Source organism: Eptesicus fuscus, chromosome 13 (genome assembly GCF_027574615.1).
Source record: "Eptesicus fuscus isolate TK198812 chromosome 13, DD_ASM_mEF_20220401, whole genome shotgun sequence".
Lineage (NCBI taxonomy): Eukaryota > Metazoa > Chordata > Mammalia > Chiroptera > Vespertilionidae > Eptesicus > Eptesicus fuscus.
Window position 1 is genome coordinate 64049115 of NC_072485.1, and position 23769 is coordinate 64072883.

A 23769-nucleotide genomic window follows, 5' to 3' on the forward strand; every position below is an offset into this window, starting at 1 on the left:
AAACCTCACCAAAGGGGCTCAATAGCTGATTTGAACTGTCAGAAGAACGAATTCAAAAACTCGAAGTTAGGCTAATTAAAATTATCTGGTATGGTGAAAAGAAACAAAAATAATGAAGAAAAATGAACAGAATCTCAGTGATCTGTGGGATACTACCCAGCATAACAACAGAGTCATAATGAGAAAGTGACAAGGACAGGAAAGGGGCATAAAGAGTACTTGAGAAGAAAATAGACAATTTTTTTCAAATTTGATAAATATTAATCCAAGAAGCTAAACAAATTCCAAGTTAAATAAACTTAAAAGGATCCATATCTAGATACAGCAAAGTTAAAATAGGAAAAGCTACCTACAGAGAAAAATATCTATAAAGTAGGAATAGAAAAGCAAGTTATGTTCAAGGGATTCTCAGCAAGATTAACAGCTGATTTATCATAAAGCATTGAGGTCTAAAGACAATAGGATGATAGCTTTAAAGTGATGAAAAAGTATAAAAATAATTTTTGAAGTTAGAAATGAAGGAGAAATTAGACATTTCCAGGCATATAAAATTTTCTAGCAGACCTGCCAGAGGGGTGGCCTGAGGCTAGACTTTGCTCCTGGCCCAACACCAGCTTCCAGAGGTCCTCCCTTTGTGTTCTTCAGGCTAAAAGGAAGAACATGAGATATGAGGTCTGCTCCACATGAGGAAATAAAATTACTAGATAAGTAGATATAAAAGTCAGTATAATTGCATTTTTTGGTTGAAAACTTACTGCTGAGAGGAAAATAATATGTGTACATATATGTGTATGTATAGTTTACATGAATTACAAATACATCCCTACAATAGAATGCTGTGCATATTTTGGGGACACTTAAAAATATACACATTATATACAGCTAGAGAGGCCTGGTGCACGAAATTCGTACACTGAGGGGGGGATCGGGCCTAAGCCGGCAGTCAAACATCCCTCTCACAGTCCAGGGCTCTTGCAGTCTGGGACCCCTTGCTTTTTACTGCCCACCTTCTCGCTGCTCCTTAGTGCTGCCATGGAGGCGGGAGAGGCTCCCGCCACCATCACTGCGCTTGCCAGCTGTGAGCTTGGTTTCTGGCTGAGCAGTGCTCCCCCTGTGGGAGTTCACTGACCACCAGGGGGCAGGTCCTGCATTGAACATCTGCCCCCTGGTGGTCAGTGTGCATCATAGCGACTGGTCGTTCAGTCGATTTGCATATTAGGGTTTTATTATATAGGATAAAACAATTGTTCATGGAGGGAGGAAAGTGAGAGTTGGGTGTGGAGAGCAAAGAAAAAAAATTGAAAACAGAAGAGAGTCCTTACAAACCTAACAAAGAATTTGTAACAAGACAATGTACCTAAAATGTTTTTAAAATTCATAATGTGAAAAATTATAGAGTAAAATTGTGGGCAAAAGTTGTAATGTTTTGGGATTTGAACTTTCTAGAAAAACTAGAATACAGGAGACATTCATTCATACAGTCTCAATAGCATACGGATATTAAATATACCTTCTTCACTAGGTAAGCTATGCAAATTTTAACAATCTATATGTATAAAACCCTAATATGCAAATAGACCAAACGGTGGAACAACCAAACAACCGGTCACTAAAATGTGTATTCACCACCAGGGGGCACGCGTGGAACAGGTGTTGGCAGCAGGTGGCAGAGCGTGGAACATGGTGGGCATCAGCCACTATGGGATAGTGGAGCAGGTAAGTGGGGGCACCAGACCAAGGCAGGGCGCCAGTTGCTGTCATCAGGGTGAGCCTCTGGTGGTTATTGAAAATTCTTTGCTCCCGCGGGCCACAGACCAGCCCAGTGCTTGTACCTGCTGCTGGTGCCAGCTCCATTCACACCCACTGCCGGCACTGGAGTGGTGGCTGCCAGGCCCGACCGTCCCTCAAGGCATCTCCACCTCCCCCTGCTCCTGAGGGGCAATTGGGGAAGCAGCCACCCACTGAGAGCACCCACTGACAGCATCAGCCCCAATTGCTGCGCACTGCCAGTGGGTGCAAGCGGGCCGGTGCCATCAGTGCGTGGGAGCGGGGCTGCCGGCAGATAGGGGGCCAGGGGGGCCAGGCAGGGGCATGGAGGATGGGCTGAGACCTGCCCCCATGCCCACTGTGGCCCACAGTTCCTTTCAAGGTGCATGAATTCGTGCACTGGGCCCTTAGTATGTAATAAGAAAGAAACATTAGAAATTGTGTTTAGAGCTAATCTGCAGAGAGGCCTTTACAAGCCTCTGTTTATAATTTGTGCTAATTTTCATGATTTCCTTGAATCAGCATTTAGTATATTACCCTATCCATATTTAAATCTTAATCCCACTCTAGAAATATGTATACCCAAACTTAGAATTTCTCTTGAATGGAAAAAACCTTTAATTTAGGCTGACCAGATTTAACTTGAGAAAAATTAATGCTCACCTACCCACACAGAAAATAATAACTATACTTATCCATTTAAATTTTTATTAATGAGGGAAAGGAAATACTGAGATGGACTTAATATGCATTTTTTGCAGAAGCCTCTTGAACAAAGTGAAGTTCTTCATTCGTCATTAAACTTTCCCTTTTGATTGAGGTCATGATGGTTCTTTCATATGTAGGATAAGAATCACATTCTTCCATGTACCTGAGGTAAGTTTGGTATTAGTAAATTGATCATTAATACACCCTAAAATAAATAACTACAGGATTTTGGGTCGAATTTTGGAAAGATTGCTAATAAAAATATGCTCATCATTGAGATTTTAAAATTTAAACCATGTGCTTTTGATGTTTTATAGTTTCCTTCCTTTGCCCCTCCTCTCCCTTCCTTCCTCCCTTCTTCCTTCCTTCCTTCCTTCCTTCCTTCCTTCCTTCCTTCCTTCCTTCCTTCCTTCCTTCCTTCCTTCCTTCCTTCCTCCTTGGGTTGAAAGCCAGAGACAATGCTATATGAATAGATAGATCCCAAATCATGGATTGAACATAAGAGAACATTTAGTTTTCACTTAGCATAATGTTCTTCAGGTCCATCCATGTAGTCATAAAGAGTAAAATTTTCTTCTTTTTTATGGCTGATCAGTATTCCATTTGTATAAGTGTACCATAGCTGTTTTATCTGCTCATCTACTGATGGGCAAACACTTGGGTTGCTTCCAAATCTTAGCTATTATAAATAATGCTGCAATGAATGTAGGGGTGCATACATTGTTTCAAATTAGTGTTTTGGGTTTCTTCAGATAAATTCCCAGAAGTGGAATCACTGGGACCTGAATACCCTGGCCAGGGAGCTGAGAAGCATTTTGAAATGGGAAAAATCTGACAATACTTTAGATATAATCTAAAAGTATTTAAATTATGTCCTTGTTTCCTCCATCTCCCACAACTAAAGTTTAGATAGGCAACATTTACAGCATAAAAGCCTGAAATTATAGCATGACATTCATTTATGCAATTATTTAGCCCCCATCTAGTTTCTTAACCCCCATTTTCCATCACTCATCCCCACACACAAAAACTGTGCTGCAGCCTCATTAATTCACTTACCATTCCATAAATATGCTTTGTTTATTTCACCACCTTAATCTGTAGAATGCTTTGCTTAATTAATCTCTATTTTGAATTAATCTGATAAATTTAAGATTGGAGAAGGAATTTCAGAAAAAATTTTTCTTTTGGATTGTCCACATTCTCTTGATACTCAGAAACTGAATCTCCATTTGTACTGCAAAAGGCATTTCCATTTAAAAATGTGCATGCTAGAATATAATTCCTGAGAAATTAAGGTATTGAAAGCCTGATAGCTGGATCACTGATTGCCTTTTTATAAATTTTCTGTTTTTTTCTCTCCATTGCTAGTTTGTTGTTGTTAATCCTCACCAGAGGATATTTTTTCCATTGTGTTTTGTTTTGTTTTAAATTAAATCTTTATTGTTGAAAGTATTACATATGTCCTCCTTTTCCCCCCATTGACCCCTTTAGCCCACCCCTGCCCTTGCCCCCTGCCTCGGGCCTTTACCCACCCTATTGTATGTGTCCATGGGTTATGCATATATGCGTACAAGTTCTTTGGTTGATCTCTTCCCACCCACCTCCACCTTCCCTCTGAGATTCCACAATCAGACTGTAGAATCCATTGCTTTTTCAGAGAGAGTGGAAGGGAGGGAAGGAAGGAGAGGGAGAGAGAGAGAGAAAGATCCATGTTGAGAGACACATCCACTGGTTGCCTTCCACATGCACTCCTACCCGGGGTCTTGGGAGTGAACCTGCAACCCAGGTCCATGCCCTTGGCTGGGAATTGAACCTGCGACCCTTTGGTCCATAGGCTGATGCCATAACCATTGAGAAAACCAGCCAGGGCTCCATTGCTAGTTTTTGAGATCCTAAGGAACACTTCATTTGAGGAAGCTTTTCCATATTCTGGTGTTGTACAATTTCTATCATCTTGCATTTGACCCAATGACATTTTGCTAGGAATAAAATCTGACAGTCTTGGGTTTTACATGCTAGGACTTATCCATATCATTTTTGCCTCACCTCAAAGTTTTCTGCTTCAGTGATGTTGAGGTCAATTGGAGATAAAGTTTTTTGAGACATGAAGTAGGAGGAAGGGAAAATAACTTTATTGAAATGATTTTTACCATCTTTCCAACTTCTTAGTTACCTATTCAAAAATCTTGGTTTCTGAAAATACCAAATGTCCCAAACTTTTGATTTTCAATTTGTTCTCTCAAAATTTGAGAATTAAAGGTATGAGACTTCAGCATTTCCATATTCCTGTGCTTTTTAACAACCTCTATAGGGGAATTATCTGTTGAATTGAACAGACCTGTGCCAGGAAGTCATATGTCTTCCATTTTATTCTCTCATAAGATGTAAACATAAAAATATCCTGTAATATAAAATACCTTTGTCTAGGGCAAATTATTAACCTTCAATTGTATAGAAATTATTATAGTACACAATGGTTAGTGCAGAGTGTTTTTAGCTACCTCTAATCACAGCTTACAGACTACTTCATACTTAATTCTTATAAAAATATAATTCTTCAAACAAGGTTTATAATAGAACCCAATATCTTCTGATTCACCAAGGGAGATATGAAATACTCACCACATCTTTATTATCTTCTATATTTTGCTTTGCATGCCCAATGGGTCACTATACATGCAACAATCAATTCCAAGGTGATGAATATGAACAAATACTGTGAAAGCATTTTACCACTTGTCTGTTTCCAAAAAGAAAATGTACATTCCTTTTATCTTTATATGTTAACACTTTAAAAATAAAGGCATATAAAATTGCAGGAAGGTAAAACATTAAAAAAAATACCTAATATATTTCCTACCCTCAACAACTATGGTTATTTATATATATTTTTGTTGATAATAATAATACTGATAATTATTGAGGAAGATTATAAAGATTATTAACATCATAATAATGTTAACTGATAATTATTGAGGAAGCTCTATCCACTTAGCCAAACCGGCTAGGGCTCAGCTACAGATTTCTGATAAATTTCTGCCAAATGGATAATGAACTTCATTGTCTGTGTTTTCTTATTGTGGATAAGGTCAGCAAATTTTCTTTGAGTTCAATGAGCCTCTGAAGAAGATGGAATTGAGATACTCTTGAGGTTCAGTGTTATAGAACTTACTACTTAATAGAGAGATGTTCAAACTTAAGTCTGTTGTTAGAAAAGAACCCAAAGAGGAATTCACAGCAAAGGAAGAGGAAGTTTGGGTCTGCCCTCCTCTGCTGGCCCAATTGCCCCTAACTGCCCTCCCCTGCCAGCCTGCTCACCCATAACTGTCCTCCCCTGCCAGCTTGGTCACCCTCAACTGCCCTACCTTGCAAGCCTGGTCCCACTCAATTGCCCTCACCTGCATGGCTGGTTCCCCCTAACTGCCCTCCCCTGCAGGCCTGGGTACCCCCTGCATGTGCCTTGACCAGGGCCCGAGCTGGGGAGAAGCCTGCAACCAAGGTACATATTCTTGACCAGAATCAAGCCTGGGACTGTTCAGTTCGCAAGCCGAAGCTCTATCCACTGAGCCAAACCAGCTAGGGCTCAACTACAGATTTGAAGTCCATACTGAACCTTTGATTCTCAATGTTCCTGAATAACTTGATAGGTTTAACAGGGAAAGGGACTCAAGAGGAAGATCTTGAATTTCTTGCTAATATAAACATTGGTGGTTCAAAAGATGAATTGGATAAATGAAAGAGTTAAGACTATAATTGTACTCCAATTCAGTAAAAGGTGACATTCCTGTTGTGCAAATATAATTTTAAGTAATACCTGGTATATGTATTTAATATTTCACTTAAAGTTATCCTTCAGGGTATGTGTCATAAAATATTAGCAACCCCTACAGAAAAAAGATGGTTCTTTGATGTGCCATTTAATTGATTTCTGTTTGATTTAATTTTGTGTAGTGAAATAACTTGAAATTTGGACCATGCTCAATTAGGATAAATGTTCTGCAAGTGAATAGCCCTGTGATCCTGAACAAATAGCTTAACATTTTTAAGCTTATTCGTTTAATTGAATCAGAGATATAAATTATTCCCAGAGTAAATTTGCAATCCCACTTGCTGTAAAATCCTATTCAGACCTATGCAGAAAGAAGAAAATTTAACAAAATGCAAACCAACATACTGAAGTAAGGAGAGCTTTCTGATTTAGGCTAAGAACGTAAATACAGGTGACATCCTCAATTCAGTAAAGTTGGTTTTTAGGTCTTGATTAAAGACCAGCTATTTTGAACTTTGGCAAGCCATGGGCAGATGGAATATAAGAAGTGGAATCCATAGAAAAGGCTTTGGAACCTATGGCTTCAATTCCTACCCAACTTGTTTAGCACTGACTTTCATCTCCTTGCCCTCCTGGTTCCTTCTCCTCTCCATACCAACAAATCTACATAAATAGGTGCACATATGTCCACAGTCCTACATTCACAGAAACACAGATATACACACATACTGAAGCATAAACACAAGCACACTTAAACAGACTCACATAGACCTGCTGATAGACAAACAGTCACAAAGCAGGAGATGCAAAAATATCCACAGTCATGTGCATACAGAACTGTGTACACATGCATTCCAAGTTACATCCATGTACAGAGTTCAGCTTTATTTTGTCTGCAGACTATATCTCTGACATTGAACATAAATCCCTGGGTACCACAAGTACATAAGGATACTATTTCCTTCTTTAAAGATCAAATCTTGCTATAATAAACTTGATCTTTTAAGGCCTGGGAAACTGGCTTCAGACATATAGGTACCTGGAAATAATAGAACTATCATAAAAATATCTTGGTTACCTGGTGGGCTAGACTTGAATTTAATGCTAACTCATTCAAAATACATCTATTAATATTTATAATATACTCCATTTGGGTACTTGAGGTTTTGGATGATCCTAGCTTTAGGAATGTAACCTGTGTTTGAACGACATTTGTAGTAGGTGCATGTGCCAAAGAGTAAACTAATGATGAAGTTCATTGGCATAGCTTGCATAATACTTAAATACTTTGATTATTCATTTAACATGTAATTCTAAATTTGAGCCCTCTCAGTGTGGCTTAGCAGTTGAGCATCAACCTAAGAAACAAGAGGTTCAATTAGTTTGATTTCTGGTCAGGGCACATGCCCGGGTTGTGGGCTTGATCCCCAGTAGGGGTGCGTGCATGTTCCTCTCTCATTGGTGTTTCTGTCTTTCTATCCCTCTCCCTTCCTCTCTAAAAATCATTGAAAAATACTAAATAAATAAATAAATAAATAAATAAATAAATAAATTTTGTGATGAAATTCTTATCGAAAGCTGGTGTTTACCTGGGACCAAAGAACAGCAGTTGAATTTAAATTGAATGTGAGAAATTCAAATGATAGTAAAAGTAGACCAAATATTGCAATGCTGGCACTTATGATATTCACTGCTATAGCATAGGACACCTGGAATAGAACAAAAGAACCATCTGGTCACTGAAAGTTACCCACATGCATCACTGGCAAATATATTCCAGTAGAAGATTTATATAAATTTTGATCTTTTCAGAATTGTAAGGTCAACTGTCAGAACTGCAGATTTGTCAGGATCCCAATAGGACTGAACAATTTTGGAGAAAATAAAACTTTCTTATGGATAATAAAGAACATTATAAACTGTTGAACAAAAAGATAGATACAGTAAAGCATCAAACAGAATGTCAAAGTACAGCGGGAAGGTTAGGGAGAGGTGGGGGAGATAAGAGATCAACCGAAGGACTTGTATGCATGCATATAAGCATAATCAATGGACGCAAAACTCTGGGGGGTGAGGGCATGTATGGGAGTAGGGTAGGGGGGCAATGGTAAGATATGTACACATATAATACCTTAATAAAAAAAAAGAAAATAAAGAAAAGAAAACTTTCAATGTAGCACGCATGTCTTTAGTCCTTCACTGACAAATAATTATTGAAAGTCTATTCTGTACCATGCAAACTATGCTCTGTGTCAGTAGATAAGGAGGCAATGGTCTCTGCACTCCAAGACGCTTTCAGACTATTGAGGATAACAAATAAATATTTCTTAAAAGTAAATACAGTGTTAAAAATGTTAACATTATAGGCCATTCATTGTGCCATTCTTGGTCAGAGTAGCAGAATGCTAATATCCCAGAAGTTTGCTATGGTTTATTTTAGAGTGCAAGGAGGAGGTTGTAGGGAATTTTTTTGGAGAGATGGGCGCTATCTAGATAGATATTTAGGGTTTTATCTTGAAGATGGTGGGGATTTATGTTGTTGGAGGTGCCTACTCTGTTTTCAGGCCACACTCTTGTCAGGCTATATACTCCAGACAAATGTGTATATATAATGTTGCTGCATAATCACACTTCATCCATATGAGGTCAGAGAGGTGATAAGTCTATGATATTGCTATTGGAAAAATCCTTCCCTTATACTTCCTTGTTGTCATTTGCACTGATGAAATTCTATCTTACATGAATTAGATAATAAATATGAAAAATTCAACTACTGGATTCTGAAACCTACCTCACTGGATACATCATATGTTTATCTAAATTGTTATTCATTGTTGTACAGTAATCTCATCTTATTCTTCTGTGGCAAATATTCCTTAAAGGAAGACAATCTCATTAAAATAAAATGTTTATTAATTCACTCTTATAACCTAAACATCCAACAGTATTGTTTAGTAAGTGGTAGTATCCTACCTAATAATAGACAAATATGCAAATTGACCGCACCTTCGATACGCCCAAGCCACGCCCACCAGCCAAGCCACACCCACCAACCAATCAGGACGAGTATGCAAATTATCCCAACAAAGATGGCGGCTAATTTGCATATCAAGACAGCGTAGAAAGAAGCCAAGAGCTGCAGAAGGGAGCAAAGCTGCAGAGAAGCAAGCAAGCCAGGGGGAGGAGAAGGAAGGAGCGGAGGCGGGGCCGGGGGAGAAGGGAAAAGCAGGCTGGCTGGCGGAGAAGGTGGGGCGGGGGAGAAGGGAGGAGCGGAGGCGGGGCCAGGGGAGAAGGAAGAAGAGTGGGCGGGCTGGCGGAGAAGGGAGAAAAGCAGGGGAGCTGGCAGAGAAGGCGGGGCGGGGGACAAGGGAGGAGAGCAGGCAGGGCGGGGTAGAGTGCAGCAGGAAACCCTATTGCAGGATTTTTCCTGCAATGGGAACGCTAGTATAAATATAAATGTAATGCAATCTTTAAAATGATGAATTTTCAATTACATATAAAATGATTGTGCCATAATAATAAATTTTTATTCCAAAGGAGAGCCACCTTTGTTGAGGAAATGAATCCCTAAGGCCACTTGCAGCAGGAGTTCTTCTGTGCAGCATGGAGTTTTATTGGCAAAGGCTTTTCTGAATAGGACAAGCAGAGCACTTATTCTGGTTCCTGGTCTAGGTTGGGGTGTGCTGGAGTACAGTGTATGAGTAAAGGTATGGAGGAATTGGAACACTCATAACCTGTGGGTACAACTGCTTTGCAAAACAGTTTTATGGGTTCTCAAAAAGTTAAGCATACATATGACTCAGGTATTTACCAAAGAAAAATAAAAGCATATGTCTATACTAAAACTTGTAGGAGAATGTTCATGGTAGCTTTATTTGTAAGAGCTCAAAACTGGGAACATTGCAAATTCCATCAACAGGTGACTAGATAAACAAATCGTGGCATATCCATACAATGGCATATGACTCAGAAATAAGCAGGAATTATTGGTATGCATGGATTAATCTTGAAATAATCATGCTGAATAAAAAAATCAGATAAAAAAGAGTGTATACTTCTGTGTGACTCTATATAAAATGCTAGAAAATGTATAATTACATTTATATAAAATTCTAAAAAATTGCAAACTAATTTATAGTGACAAGATACAGATAAGTGTTGCCTAGATTATCAAGGGCACAAGGAAACTTTGAGAGTGATGGTCATTTCACGATTGGTGATCGTTATTTGATTGTGTTAATGATTTATTAAATAGTATTCTTGAAATTTTTTAAGCCTGTTGTTTATTGTATATCAATTATGCCTCAATAAGGCCATTAAAATTTTTTAAAAAACATGAAGAGCACTATGTAAAAGCCAGATATGGTGGTAAAAAAGTGTGAAGCATGGCATAAACTGCTCCCTGCAGCCCTGCCATCTACTACAAAGTTATTTGTTTAGTAATGTTTAAAAGTAGAGGATATATAAATATTATTTTAAGGAATAATATTTGTTACTTTTATTATATTCACTGTAAAGTATTAACTATTAATCTTTATTAAAAGTTCTAGGCTTTTTTCTAAAAAAGCTAAAAATTTCAGATCAAGGATTTTTAACATTTAGTCCAATTTTAGTATACATATATGATACACACACAATAGTATTGTCACCTATCTGTCTTCTTCTCCCTGTCAAACTCTAATACTTCTGATATTGTTCTTTTGATGGTGTCCTATTGATCATGTAGGTTTAGTTTGCTTTTTTCCTTTGACTTAGGTATTTCAAAATTCCTAGCCTCAAACTCACTGATTTGTCTTCTGTTTGGTAGATACAGCTGTTAATACTCTCTATTGCATTTTTCATTTCATCCAGTCAATTCTTTAGCTCCAGCTTTTCTTTTGGGTTCTTTTTTATGATTTCTATGTCTTTATTAAATTTCTCATGTTGTTTAGGTATTATTTTCCTGATTTTATTGAGTTGTCTTTCTGTGTTTTCTTTTGGCTCATTGAGTTTCCTCAACAAAACAACTATCTTGAATTCTTTATCAGGTAAATCACAGAATCCCATATATTTTGTTTAAGTTACTGGAAGTCTATTGTGAGATTTTAATGATCTTACATTTCCTTAATTCTTCATGTTCCTTGAAGTTTTGCGTTGTTATTTTCACATTTGGAAAAGCATTCATCTCCTCCAATCTTTACTAGTTGTTTTCAGATAGGAGATGCTTTTTCATTTGTCCTGTTTATAGCTGGGGCTTTCTCCTACTTTATATAGATACACTTGTTCCATGCTTCTTGCTCCCTCTTGTGGCCGAATTTTTTAGCTTGTATGTCTTTCTTTTTTTGTGTGTTAATCCTCACCTGAGGATATTTTTCCATTGATTTTTAGGGAGAGGAGCAAAGAGGGGAAAACAGAGAGAAACATCGATGTGAGAGAAACATATCGATTGGTTGCCTCCTGCACAAACCCTGATCAGGGCCCGGGCCGGGGAGGAGCCTGCAACCAAGGTACATGCCCTAGACTGGAATTGATCCCTGGACCCTTTGGTCTACAGGCCAATGCTCTAACCATTGAGCAACCAGCTAGGGCTTATAAATCTTCTCTTGATCTTGCAACTCACCAGGTCAGCTGCTGGAAACCTTTCCTTTTTTCCTCTTTAAAATATTTTATTTATTTATTTTTATTTATTGATTTGAGAGATAGAGAGGAAGATATATATATATATATATATATATATATATATATATATATATACACACACTCGAGGCCCAGTGCACGAAATTCATGCACGGAGGGGGTTTGTCCCTCAGCCCAGCCTGTACCCTCTCCAATCTGGGACCCCTCGAGGGATGTCCGACTGTCCATTTAGGCCCGATCCCAAACGGACAGTCGGACATCCTTCTCACAATCCAGGACTGCTGGCTCCCAACTGCTTGCCTGCCTGCCTTCCTGATTGCCCCTAACCACTTCTGCCTGCCAGCCTGATCACCCCCTAACCACTCCGCTGCCAGCCTGTTTGCCCCCAACTTCCCTCCTCTGCCGGCCTGGTCACTCCTAACTGCCCTCTCCTGCAGGGTTGATCACCTCCAACTGCCCTCCCTTGCAGGCTTGGTCCCTCTCAACTGCCCTCCCTTGCAGTCTGGGTACCTCCCAACTGCCCTCTCCTGCTGGCCATCTTGTGATGGCCATCTTGTGTCCACATGGGGGCAGGATCTTTGACCACATGGGGGCAACTATATTGTGTGTTGCAGTGATGATCAATCTGCGTATTACTCTTTTATTAGATAGGATAGAGGCCTGGTACAGGGGTGGGGGCCAGCTGGTTTGCCCTGAAGGGTGTCCCTGATCAGGGTGGGGTTCCCTTGGGGCATGGGGCGGCCTGAGCGAGGGGCCTGTGGTGGTTTGCAGGCCGGCCACGCCCCCTGGCAACCCAAGCGGAGGCCCTGGTATCTGGAATTTATTTTCCTTCTACAATTGAAACTTTGTAGCCTAGAGCGGAGCCAAGCCTGGGGCTCCCTCTGCGGCCGGCAGCCATTTCTGTTGGGGTTATAATTGAAACTTTGTAGCCTTAAGCAGGTGGGCCCGGCCAGGGTGTGCGGAAAGCTTTGCTTCCCCTGTTGCCGGGAGCAACCCTGGCCTGCTCTCTCAAGCTCCATTCTGCCGCCATTTCTGTTTGAATTTGTTTACCTTCTATAATTGAAACTTTGTAGCTTGAGTGGAGGCTTAGGCCTGGCAAGGGCAGGCGGAAAGCTTGGCTTCCTCTGTTACCTAGGGAACCTTGTTCTCTGTGGCTGTAGCCATCTTGGTTGGGTTAATTTGCATACTCGCTCTGATTGGATTGTGGGCGTGGCTTGTGGGTGTGTTGGAGGTATGCATATTTGTCTATTATTAGGTAGGATATGTATATATATATGTGTGTATATATATATATGTGTATATATATATATATACACACACACACACATATATATATATATATATATAGAGAGATATATAGAGAGAGAGAGAGAGAGAGAGAGAGAGACTGATTTGTTATTCCACTTATTTGTATATTCATTGATTGATTCTTGCATGTGCCCTGACCAGAGATCAAACTCCCAAAGGTGATGCTATATCTCAAGTTTGTGGTTTCTCCCTTGCTATAAATCATGGCCTGTTTTCTGTTGGCATTCCCTATCTACTGAAACTCAATCTCTCACTACCCTTAGGCACACAAGGAGGAGGCCTCAGGGTGGGGTAGGTGTGGGTTTGGCACTTAGGGTGTTGGGGTGGCTGTGGACCAGATTAGGGGATCTTTCTGTGAAGTTTGGTTAATTTCCAGTGTTCTGAAATCATGAATTTTAGTTGTTCTGCTGATATTTCTCTTGCTTTGTGGAAGGATGAGCCCATGGAGTTGCTTACTCTGCCATTCCAAAAATCAATCTTCTAGCATTAATGTTCAAAATTACTCATTCTTACACTTTACTACCTCTCAACATAAAACTCAATACTCTCTAAAAGTGAATCAACATAATATCTATAATATCTCACACCCATTGCCCACAATACAATCAGAAGTTTCTAGACATGTGAAGAAGGAAGAAAGAAGGTAATAACAGATACTGGGTCATTTCAAGATATCCAGATTTACATGTCATAACCAACATTTTAATTTGCATTAAATCAGTGGTTCTCAACCTTCCTAATGCCTCGACCCTTTAACACAGTTCCTCATGTTGTGGTGACCCCCAACCATAAAATTATTTTCATTGCTACTTCATAACTGTAATTTTGCTACTGTTATGAATTGTTATGTAAATATCTGTGTTTTCTGATGGTCTTAGGCGACCCCTGTGAAAGGGTCGTTCGACCCCCAAAGGGGTCACGACCCACAGGTTGAGAACCGCTGCATTAAATAATATATTATCTAGAAATATAACTCCATGATTAACTTCATACATCCTGAATGATTTTTATGGCTAATATAATATAATCAAGATTTCAGTAGTTGGAGTGTATCCTTTTTTGGGTGAAAAAATGCAGTAGAAACTCAAATTTCTTATATTTTAAAAATTTACCCTCCAAAAATTTGATTAAATTTCTAGTGACTCAGAGACAATACTACCTCCTTATTAACTCTGTTTCTTTTAGAAAATAAAACTTATCTCTAGAGTTGCTACAAACATTCTGACTTACCAAGATCCATGACTGATTCTTCTCTAACATTATTGTAAGGAGTCCCGAGGAAAGAAACTGGAAATAAGATTCATATTGATTAATACCATGCATTACATTTATAGGAATGCATAAAGAATAAAAGAATTCTAGAATGCTATAATATGAAGAATATCATCCTAATGCTTTAGCAGGATCATTGAGAAAATCATCTAAGAAATAATTCAGTGGTTCTCTAGTACAGAGATAGGAAAAGGCATGAAATCTCTGATCACTAATATAACAGATGTATTGGAAATGAAACCTAGGGAAACCTTGAGGTGACTTTGTGGGACAAAAGGAGTGTCAAATTATAATTAATTTTTGTTGATTATAATTTATTTAGCCCCTATGTGAATTATAAGAAAATATATCATTAATAAATTTACTACTAGAAAATGTTACATTTTGGTGATTTCACATGTGAATACTTTTAATATAATGTTAAAATATTTTATTAAAATAAAATATTCAGAAAACATTTCAGCTTCCTTTTTCTTATTTAAATATAAAAATCACATAATGTCTTCCATGAGTAACTTGTTCTGAGACCTCCATCATTTCCTAAAACTTGTCGAAAGATGGCAGTTATGGTGTATTATACATTTCTTTTTCCACTGATGCAATTTTTATGCATGCATGGAATATCCACAGCATTAAAAAATAACTATTTTTTAGTAGTAGAAAGAAGGAATGTTCTATACTCAGAAAAATGGGGCCAACACTAAATAGCATTTTGGGAATAGAAGGATCTGAATTTGAATTCTTTGCACTTTGCTTTTTATGGGACTCTAAGAGAAATTACTTAAGCTATGTTTTAGTTTTGCTTTTCTCATTGCAAAGTGAGGGTTAATATTTTCTATGTTGTTGTATCACTGTATTGCTGCTGTAACAATTACATATAAAGCAATTCCCTGAATTATTTACAGTCAACTCCTTCCTAAGGCTCAGAACTATGTTTACCAGAATTTCCTTCCTTGGATGGTTCCTAGTTACAGTTGTCCAAGAGAAAATCTCAAGCAATATTTGGAAGGGAGAAGGGAAGCAGAAACTATTACTCTCAGAAAGTCGTAGCAATCAGACAAACCCTGATTTTATGGGGTATGACAGATTTATTATATTCCAATTTTCTCCATTAGTACATTTATATTTGTCAGGCTAGGGCTAGTGATATGTAAGAGAATGCCTGGGGGCCATTTTAAATAGGAGGATCAAAGGAGACCTCTTGAGAAAGTAACATGAAAGCTAAGCTCATAGGACAAGAGTGACCTGAGACTTGAAAACTAAAGGAAAGAGTTGCCCAGAAAGAGAAAATACAAGCACTCACAGAGGAGAAATCTATTTTTTTAAGGACCAGTGTACCTGGATGTACAAAAATGCGTGGCCATCACTCACATAATATTGCCCTAGGATAATTGCTATCCTTTAGAAGAATATGCTGTTTATTTTCTTCACAATACTTAAAATTAGAAATTTTTTTGCTTGTTTACTCATTACCTCAACTAAGAAAGTGGGTTATGCAAGTAGTAGATGCATTTTTTTTAATCTTGCTTAGACTTAATGGAGATCTTTTTCATTGCTTTATTACATTCCCTAAAGCAGTTCTTGCAGCGTGTCTCTCCAATATATTTCTTTACTGAATGAATAAAAATATCTTAACACAATCCATGTTAGAAATGAACAAATTGTGAGAAGACCTTTTAATAGATTCCATGTTTTCTAATTTACTCATTCAGAGTTCATCTTCAACTAGGTCCCAGATGATAGAGACCATAAAAAAAATAGCATTTCAGGGAATCACAATAAATACCCCTTCAGGTATATTAGATGTATATGTGTAAATTACATACTTGTTCCAAAATTTATATGGTAAAGTGATGTGAGAATAGTCAATATAATATTGAAGGAGAACAAGATGGTAGGCCTCACTATACTGATATCAAAACTTATATATAAAGCCGTAGTAGATAAGACATTGTAATACCAACACAATTATAGAATAGAGTTTGGAAGTAGATTCAAACCTAGGTGGACACTCAATTTGTAGATGCAAAAGAATCTTCCTTCCAACATATCATGATTTTGAAAATTCATATCATAAAAATATGAAATTTGACCCCTAATTCATATCATAAGCAAAAATAAATTCCAGTTACATTGGAAATCTAAATGCACAGCAAAACAACTCAGCTTCTAGGACATAATATAAAAATAGTTTCCTAAACTTTGAGCAGGAAAAGACTTATTAAATTGTATATAAAAATTAATACCAAGCCCTAGCCGGTTTGACTCAGTGGATAGACATCATCAGCCTGTAGACCAAAGGGCTCCAGATTCCATTCTGGTCAAGGGCATGTACCTGTACCTGGGTTGCAGGCTCCTCCCTGACGGGGGGCCCTGGTCGGGGCGCACGCAGGAGGCAACCAATGGATGTGTTTCTCTCACATTGATATTTCTCTGTCTTTCCCTCTCTCTCCCTTTTTCTCTAAAAATCAATAGGGGGAAAAAAGTACTACTATAAAGAAAAAATTTAGTACATTGGACTACACTAAAATAAAGAACTTAATAAAAAAACAACTTACCCTTAAGGGAGAGAAAAGGCAAACCACCGAGTAAAAATGTTTAGAACACATGCTGGCAAAGGCCTTTATTCAGAATATATAAAGAATTATAGAAAATTAGTGCAAAAAAGAGAGACAATCCAATTAAAAATAAAAATAAAAAACTTGTAGAATACTTAAGAAAAAGATGTCAAAATAAATCAACAAATGAAAAGGTTCTTTACATTAGTCATCAAGGCAATGCAAACTAAAGCCACAAATTAAAAGTTCTAACCAGAATGGCTAAAATTAAGACTGACAATACAAAGTACTGCACAGGATATGGAACAACAGTAATTCTCATAACCTGCTAATGGGGGTATAAAATGGTAAAACTAATTGGGAAACATTTAGTATAATATACTAAAGTTGAGTACGTACATGATCTAAGATCTAGCAATTTCATTTTTGTATATATATGTATATCTATAAGATATATCTGCACATGTGCATCTAAAGGCATGCACATGAAAGTTACTAAAAGCCAAAACTGGAAGTATTGTAGTACTCCAAACTGGAAGAAACCCAAATGTCCACCCATTAGGTTAAGTAAGTGAACTATATTAGATTAATACAATGGAATATTAACTAGCAATAATAATATAAATTAAAATGTAAATATATAAATAATATCTTTTAACCTATATAATAAAGAGGCAATATACAAATTGACCATCACTCCATCTCACAAGATGGCCGCCCCCATGTGGTCAAAGATGGCCACCACAAGATGGACGGCAGGGGAGGGCAGTTGGGGGTGAGCAGGCCAGCAGAGGAGAGCAGTTGGGGGGGACCAGCCCAGCAGGGGAGGGCAGTTAGGGGTGACCGGGCCGGCAGGAGAGAACAGTTGAGGGTGACCGGGCCAGCAGGGGAGGGCAGTTGTGGGTGATCAGGCTGGCAGGGAAGCAGGTAGGCATCGATCAGGCTGGCAGGCAGAAGTGGTTAGGGGCAATCAAGCAAGTGAGCAGTTGGGTGCCAGCAGCCCTGGATTGTGAGAGGGATGTTTCACTGCCGGTATAGGCCCAATCCCTCAGAGATCGTGCCTAAACGGGCAGTTGAACATCCCTCAAGGGGTCCCAGATTGGATAGGGTACAGACTGGGATGAGGGACATCCCCCTCCCCCAGTGCACAAATGTCATGCACCAAGCCTCTATTTACTGATAGGAACCTAAGTATAGATATCAACTGGATATAAGAATGAGTTCCTTGAGAACAGGGATCATGCATTTTAGTGTTCTATCCCTGGCACACTGCTCAGCTCAGAAACAGTTATTAAATGTAATGAACAAATTAATGAATAACAATCAGGGAGTAAATATTTTTACTCACAGTCAGAGATGCCCAGTATGGATATCCTGTTATTGCTACCACAGGAAGATAGACTTTTCCAAATGCAATCTTTTGTGTGGTAAACAAATATGTCCAGATCACTCCCAGCCAGTTACAAATCAGACCAGTCACTATTTGTATGGCCTGGGAGAAAAGAACACTAATAGTAGTTACTTACTACTATTCCAATCCAATCATTGAAAAGAACACACACCAAGAAAAAGCCAAGGTAGAGAAGTAAGGTGATGACCGAACAGAATTTGAGGATTCTGAACCTTCAACTCAGATGAGGAAGGTTGGTTATTATTTCAGAGTCATTGTAGAAACAATAACTATCTAGATTTCCAACTAAATTGTACTAGGAGACTGATTGTCTACTTGACTCAAGAAGTTATGTGACATTAGCCCTGGAACCCTGAAAAAAATTTCTATTCCTCAATACTTATGCAGTTAACAACCCTAACTTGCAGATATAGCTCTTAGGTTATATAGGCTAGTGGACGTGGTACTTCTGACCATACCTGCCCTTCTCACATCCTCTCAAAACTGGGATTTGGACTTTGATTCCTTTTGTTTTGCCCACCCCTGTGTCCATCTGTAACTGTGGTTTATATCAGAGTCCCAGGGCTCCTTATAAACAAAGAGTTTAAAAAGATAGTGAACCTTTGTAACACCTTGTTTTCTATAGCTTTTTCTAGGGACTACTAGCTGGATGGGAATTGTGGATGATTTCTGGCCACTGAAGCCAGGTCAGTTTAGAATAGTTTCTGAGCCGGAGGAGAAGAAAAATTCTGATCTTGCTATTTAAAGCCCTATAATATCTTATTGTGAGGTCTTTCAGTTGGTTTTCAGGTACTGATAATCCTTTTTCTCATAGCTCTTCTTAAATAGGGTAACTTCAAATTGAAATTTGCAATAGGCTCCTGTTTTTGGTATGTGATTATGAGGAGAGCCAATAAGTGGGTAATTGTTGTACTTCTCTCACTTTTGAGGGCACTTTGACCATGTTTGAGAGCACTTTGACAAGACAACACAAAACTCTGAACTTAGTGTCACTTCTGACAGGCTGTGGCAAAGGGAGGAGGCAGGGGACATTGGGGTAGATAGGACTTTTCCCATTTCTGCAAAGGTGTAGATTTAAGCTCCTTGCTGGTCTTGGGATACACTGACTTTCTCTGAAGTCTGAGTTTAGTGAAGAATGCTGGATTTTAAAAATAAACAAGACTTTTTATTTTTAAATAATTATAGATGCACAGGAATTTGCAAAAATAGTACGGAGAGGCCTGAATATGGATTCTCCAACTGATTACAACTTACACAACCATAGTACAATATCAGAATGAGAAAATTGACCTCAGTATAATGTGTGCTTAGAGTTCTATGTCGTTTTCTCACATGTGTATATTTGTGAACCCATAACCATAGTCAAGACACAGAGCTATTCCATCACCAAAAAAATACTCCCTCATGCTACATCTTTATAGTCATGTTCCCTTCAACTTCCTTATTCCTGAGCAATCACTAATGTTTTTCTATACTAACTTTTGCCATTTTGAGGCTTTTATATAAAATAAATACTTCAGTATGTACCTTTAGAGATTGGCTTTCTTATTTAGCCCTTTTTTAATTTGATGCCCTTGAGATCCATCTAAGTTGTTGCATGTATCAATGCAGTTCATAATTTTTTCTTTCCGAGTATTCCATGTATGGATGCTTGTAGTGCAACTACTCATGTTTTGAGGAATTTTTGATAGTTTTCAGGTAGTTTCAGATAGTTTGGGGGTGGAGGGTATCATAAATAAAGCTGCTATGAACACTCATGTGTAAGTTGTACAGGTATTATCTTTCAGTTCTCCAGGATATATCCCGGAGTATACCTGCTGGGTTTAATGGCCTGTGTAAATTTAGTATTTAAAGTAACTGTTAAACTATTTCCCAGAGTGATTGTACTATTTTTATATTTATACTAGTAATGCAAGAGACATCCAGTTTCTTTGCATCATCACCAGCATTTAGTAATGTTATTATTTTTACTTTGGTGGTTCTAATAGGTGCATAGCAATTACCTCATTGTAATCTTAGTTTGTATCTCTCTAATAGCTAATAATGTTGAATATCTTTACATATGTGTATTTTCTATCTGTATATACTCTTCAGTAAAATATTTCATGTCTTTTGCCCATGTTAAATTGGATCACTTGTTTTTTTATTGTTGAGCTTTGAGAATTTTAAAAAATATATTATAGATATAAATCATTTGTCAGATATGTGGTTTGCAAGTATCTCTTCCCACTCTGTAGCTTGTCATTTCATCTTCTTAACAGAGTCTTTCACAGAAAAAAAAATTTAAATTTTACTGAAGTCTAATTTATTGACCCTCCCCCCCCCTTCATGGATCTTGCTTTTGGTGTCATGTCTAAGAACTCTTTGATGACTCTAGAAACCAAATATTTTCTCCTATGCTTATAACTTTACAATTTATATTTAAATCTATGACCCATTTTCAATTAATTTTCATATAAGGAGGCAGAGTTAGGTTGAAGTTCTTTTATTTTTGTTTTGCTATGGCTATCCAATTGTTCCAGCAATATTTGTTGAGAAGACTCTCCTTCCTCTATTGAATTACCTTTATTGAAAAAAAATCAGTCAGCTGTACTTGGGTGGATCTGTTTCTGGATTGTGTGCTCTGTTCTACTAATCTATGTATCTGTTACTGTGTGAATACCACAGTCCTGATTACTGTAGCTATATAAAGTCAGGTAGTTTGATTATTCCTACTTTTTCAAAATTTTCATCTATTCTAGTTCTTTTGATTTTCCATATACATCTATATATATAAAAAGCCTGTGGTCATGGTGCCCTCATGCCATAACAACCGATCAGCAGATCTTCACTGACATAGTGCTGGCGAGGGCATGGGGGTACAGCTTTGTTACTGCTAGGTATGAGTTAAATTTCCCAGGCAGCCTCCATTAACACTAGGGGGAGACCCTGGGTCTGGGGATGATGTAAAAAAGATAATGCTATTATGACCATTGCCCACAAAGCTCTATGGTCTGCAACTTCTCCTGAATATAGTTTTCACAATCAGACCATCTCTTTGGGGCCATATCATCATCAGATTAAATAATTTATAGATGCCAAAAAAGGATTTTCTACCTATTTACAAACTCAGAGTATATTTTGTAAGAATATGACTAGGTTGTAATGGTATGAAATTATTTAAATTTAGTTGATAGATTCATAATTTCTGCTTTATTTAACTTTAGACTTATATACATTTTATATATTCAGGCTGCATGTGGAAAATGCAGATATTGCATAACTATTTCAGGACACTTTCATTAATTCTCTTCCATTTGGGGAGTTCAAAATAGAGTGGTTAAAGTCTCCTTTTTTTATATTTAGAAATTAAAACACTACAGTTATTTATTCACTCAAGTAAAATTTAATTCTTACCCCCAATATTCTTGTTTCCTTTCTTATCCTCAGTTGATTTCTTGGCATATTTCCACTAGAATACAATAGAAAAATGAGAAGATGAATATGTTTCTTTTCTGTATGAAATATGGGGACATATTCATATTAATTATTTTCCTGTGTAAGATACTTAAAATTGAGAGGGAAATTGAATGCTAGAGTTGCTAATTTTTCACTGCTTTTAAGTACCTTGAGAGATGTTTTTCATCAAATCATCAATATTACTATCTTGAAAAGAATCCAATAATTCTTTTTCAAGTAATTTTGTTCACCTGCCAATTGGACTGTATTAATTAGTATGTGGCGTGCACTCCCACCCACCAATCCCACTAGAAATTACCCATATCCCATCTTCACAGGGTCAGGAAAATTGGACTTTTGCTTGCTATGGCTTATTGTCTTAATCCATGTTATTTCCTTCCAAATTAAAGCCTGATGCAGGGGTGCCTGACTGGCAGTTCCCAAATCACATGCCCCCATCAGCTGCAGAGGAAGCTGAAAAATATTCTCTAAGGAAAGGTGTCAATAGATAAGACAAATGAAACTCACAGATAGCTATCATTAAAATTGTGGATAACCTTTGGGATTTTTGTATAACTCATATCAGTCCTCCATATTTTATATCCATGAGAATTTTTCCTTGAGCCTAGCTGACTGGGACAAAGGTAGGCATATAACTTAAGCTGGGCCCATAATCTACTCTTCCTCAGGCTGTTTGGGCTGGTCTCTTGATATGAAGATCTAAAACTTTAGGAGCAATGGTATTATTATGGTCGACCCTAACAAACAGAGTTGTAGAGAATGATTTTTGAGTGTGAGAAGAATCGAGAGAACACCTGAAAACAGAGACAAGAAAGAGAAGAACTTTCCAAGTTTCTGATGGTTTTCAATTTTCTAGTTCCAACTTCTTTTGGAAACCTGGCTAACTTCTTGCCCTTACATTATGTAAACATATCTGTTCATGTACTATAGTAATGTATCTTCATTTTGCTAAAATTAGAAAGATATAGTTTTTGTTTCTTGCAACCAAAATGTTTTGTTGTGTGTGGGGTTTCGAAAATCACCTTGTCTTCTAACATGACTTTGGCAATCTACTCTCCAAAACTGCAATGTCTGATGGGTCTTCTTTTTTTCTTCAACCTCTTATCCAGACCATACCTGAAGTCTGCAACCTTGTCTTCAAATTCTTCACTTACAAACTTTTCTTCCATTTACATAAGCCACAAACTCTTAGGGTCTGAGTTGCCCCTGAGATGGCCTACTGATGCTTGAAAAGTGAGAAAATGTAGAAAGGTATAGTGGAAAGTAAAACTTGAATTCAAATCTGTCCTTACCAGTTACTATGTGACCTTGCCCATATCCTTTATTCTTTCAAAGGCTATGTCCTCAGCAACAAAAAGCCTGTAGGAGGGAGGCCAATAAGAGAAACTGATTCAAGACTGAAACAAAAACCAGTGTTGGGAACGTCCCCAGGATGGTCCTTACCAACTCCAGGTCTCTACATCTGCGCGATCACGGGGCTACAGGGCATGATCTAACAGGTGGTGCCCTTACTTCCGGACCTTTTTGCTCCAGGAGTCCTGGCAGCAGTACTTGCCGAGTTGGCCCTGGCTGTTTCCTCGGTGATGGTGCCCCTCATATCCCCACGGTTCTAACGGCCACGGTTGTGGCCAAGAGAAGGGCTTGGAGTGGGGGGAGGGCCCCTGTGCGCTCCCCTGTGCGCTCGAGGGCTTCGCGCCTGCACCTCTGTGGTGGGGGCCTCAGAGCTCTGCTGAGTCTGTAGGCTCCCAGGACCAGGACAGGAAATGATGTGTGGGGGCGACAGTTGACAAAGAGTTGGGTATACCTGGGTGGGCAAAAGTAGGTTTACATTTGTTGGTATGGAAAAGGCATGCAGATTATTACAATAGTTTGATTAACTCAAGAGAATGTCACAATGG

At 38.2% G+C, this 23769-nt stretch overlaps 1 protein-coding gene across 5 annotated transcripts; it reads right to left on the reverse strand.

Moving 5' to 3' along the window:
- Positions 1–2458: 2458 nt before the first annotated feature.
- LOC114234261 (membrane-spanning 4-domains subfamily A member 12-like) lies at positions 2459–23485 on the reverse strand. 5 transcript variants are annotated; one of them, XR_003620447.2, is made up of 9 exons: positions 23315–23485; positions 23164–23230; positions 21809–21863; positions 18350–18493; positions 14402–14458; positions 9039–9122; positions 7837–7956; positions 5101–5218; positions 2459–2638 (listed from the first exon to the last, which is right to left on the reverse strand). XR_003620447.2 is itself a non-coding variant. In XM_028156794.2 (7 exons), exons 2-6 carry the CDS (start codon positions 21854–21856, stop codon positions 5111–5113), a joined length of 477 nt encoding a protein of 158 aa, XP_028012595.2. In that variant the 5' UTR covers positions 21857–21863; positions 23315–23485; the 3' UTR covers positions 2459–2638; positions 5101–5110. The 5 variants fall into 5 exon arrangements, 1 of the variants encoding a protein (XP_028012595.2); XR_003620448.2 differs by lacking the exon at positions 18350–18493; XR_003620445.2 differs by lacking the exon at positions 9039–9122.
- Positions 23486–23769: the final 284 nt, after the last annotated feature.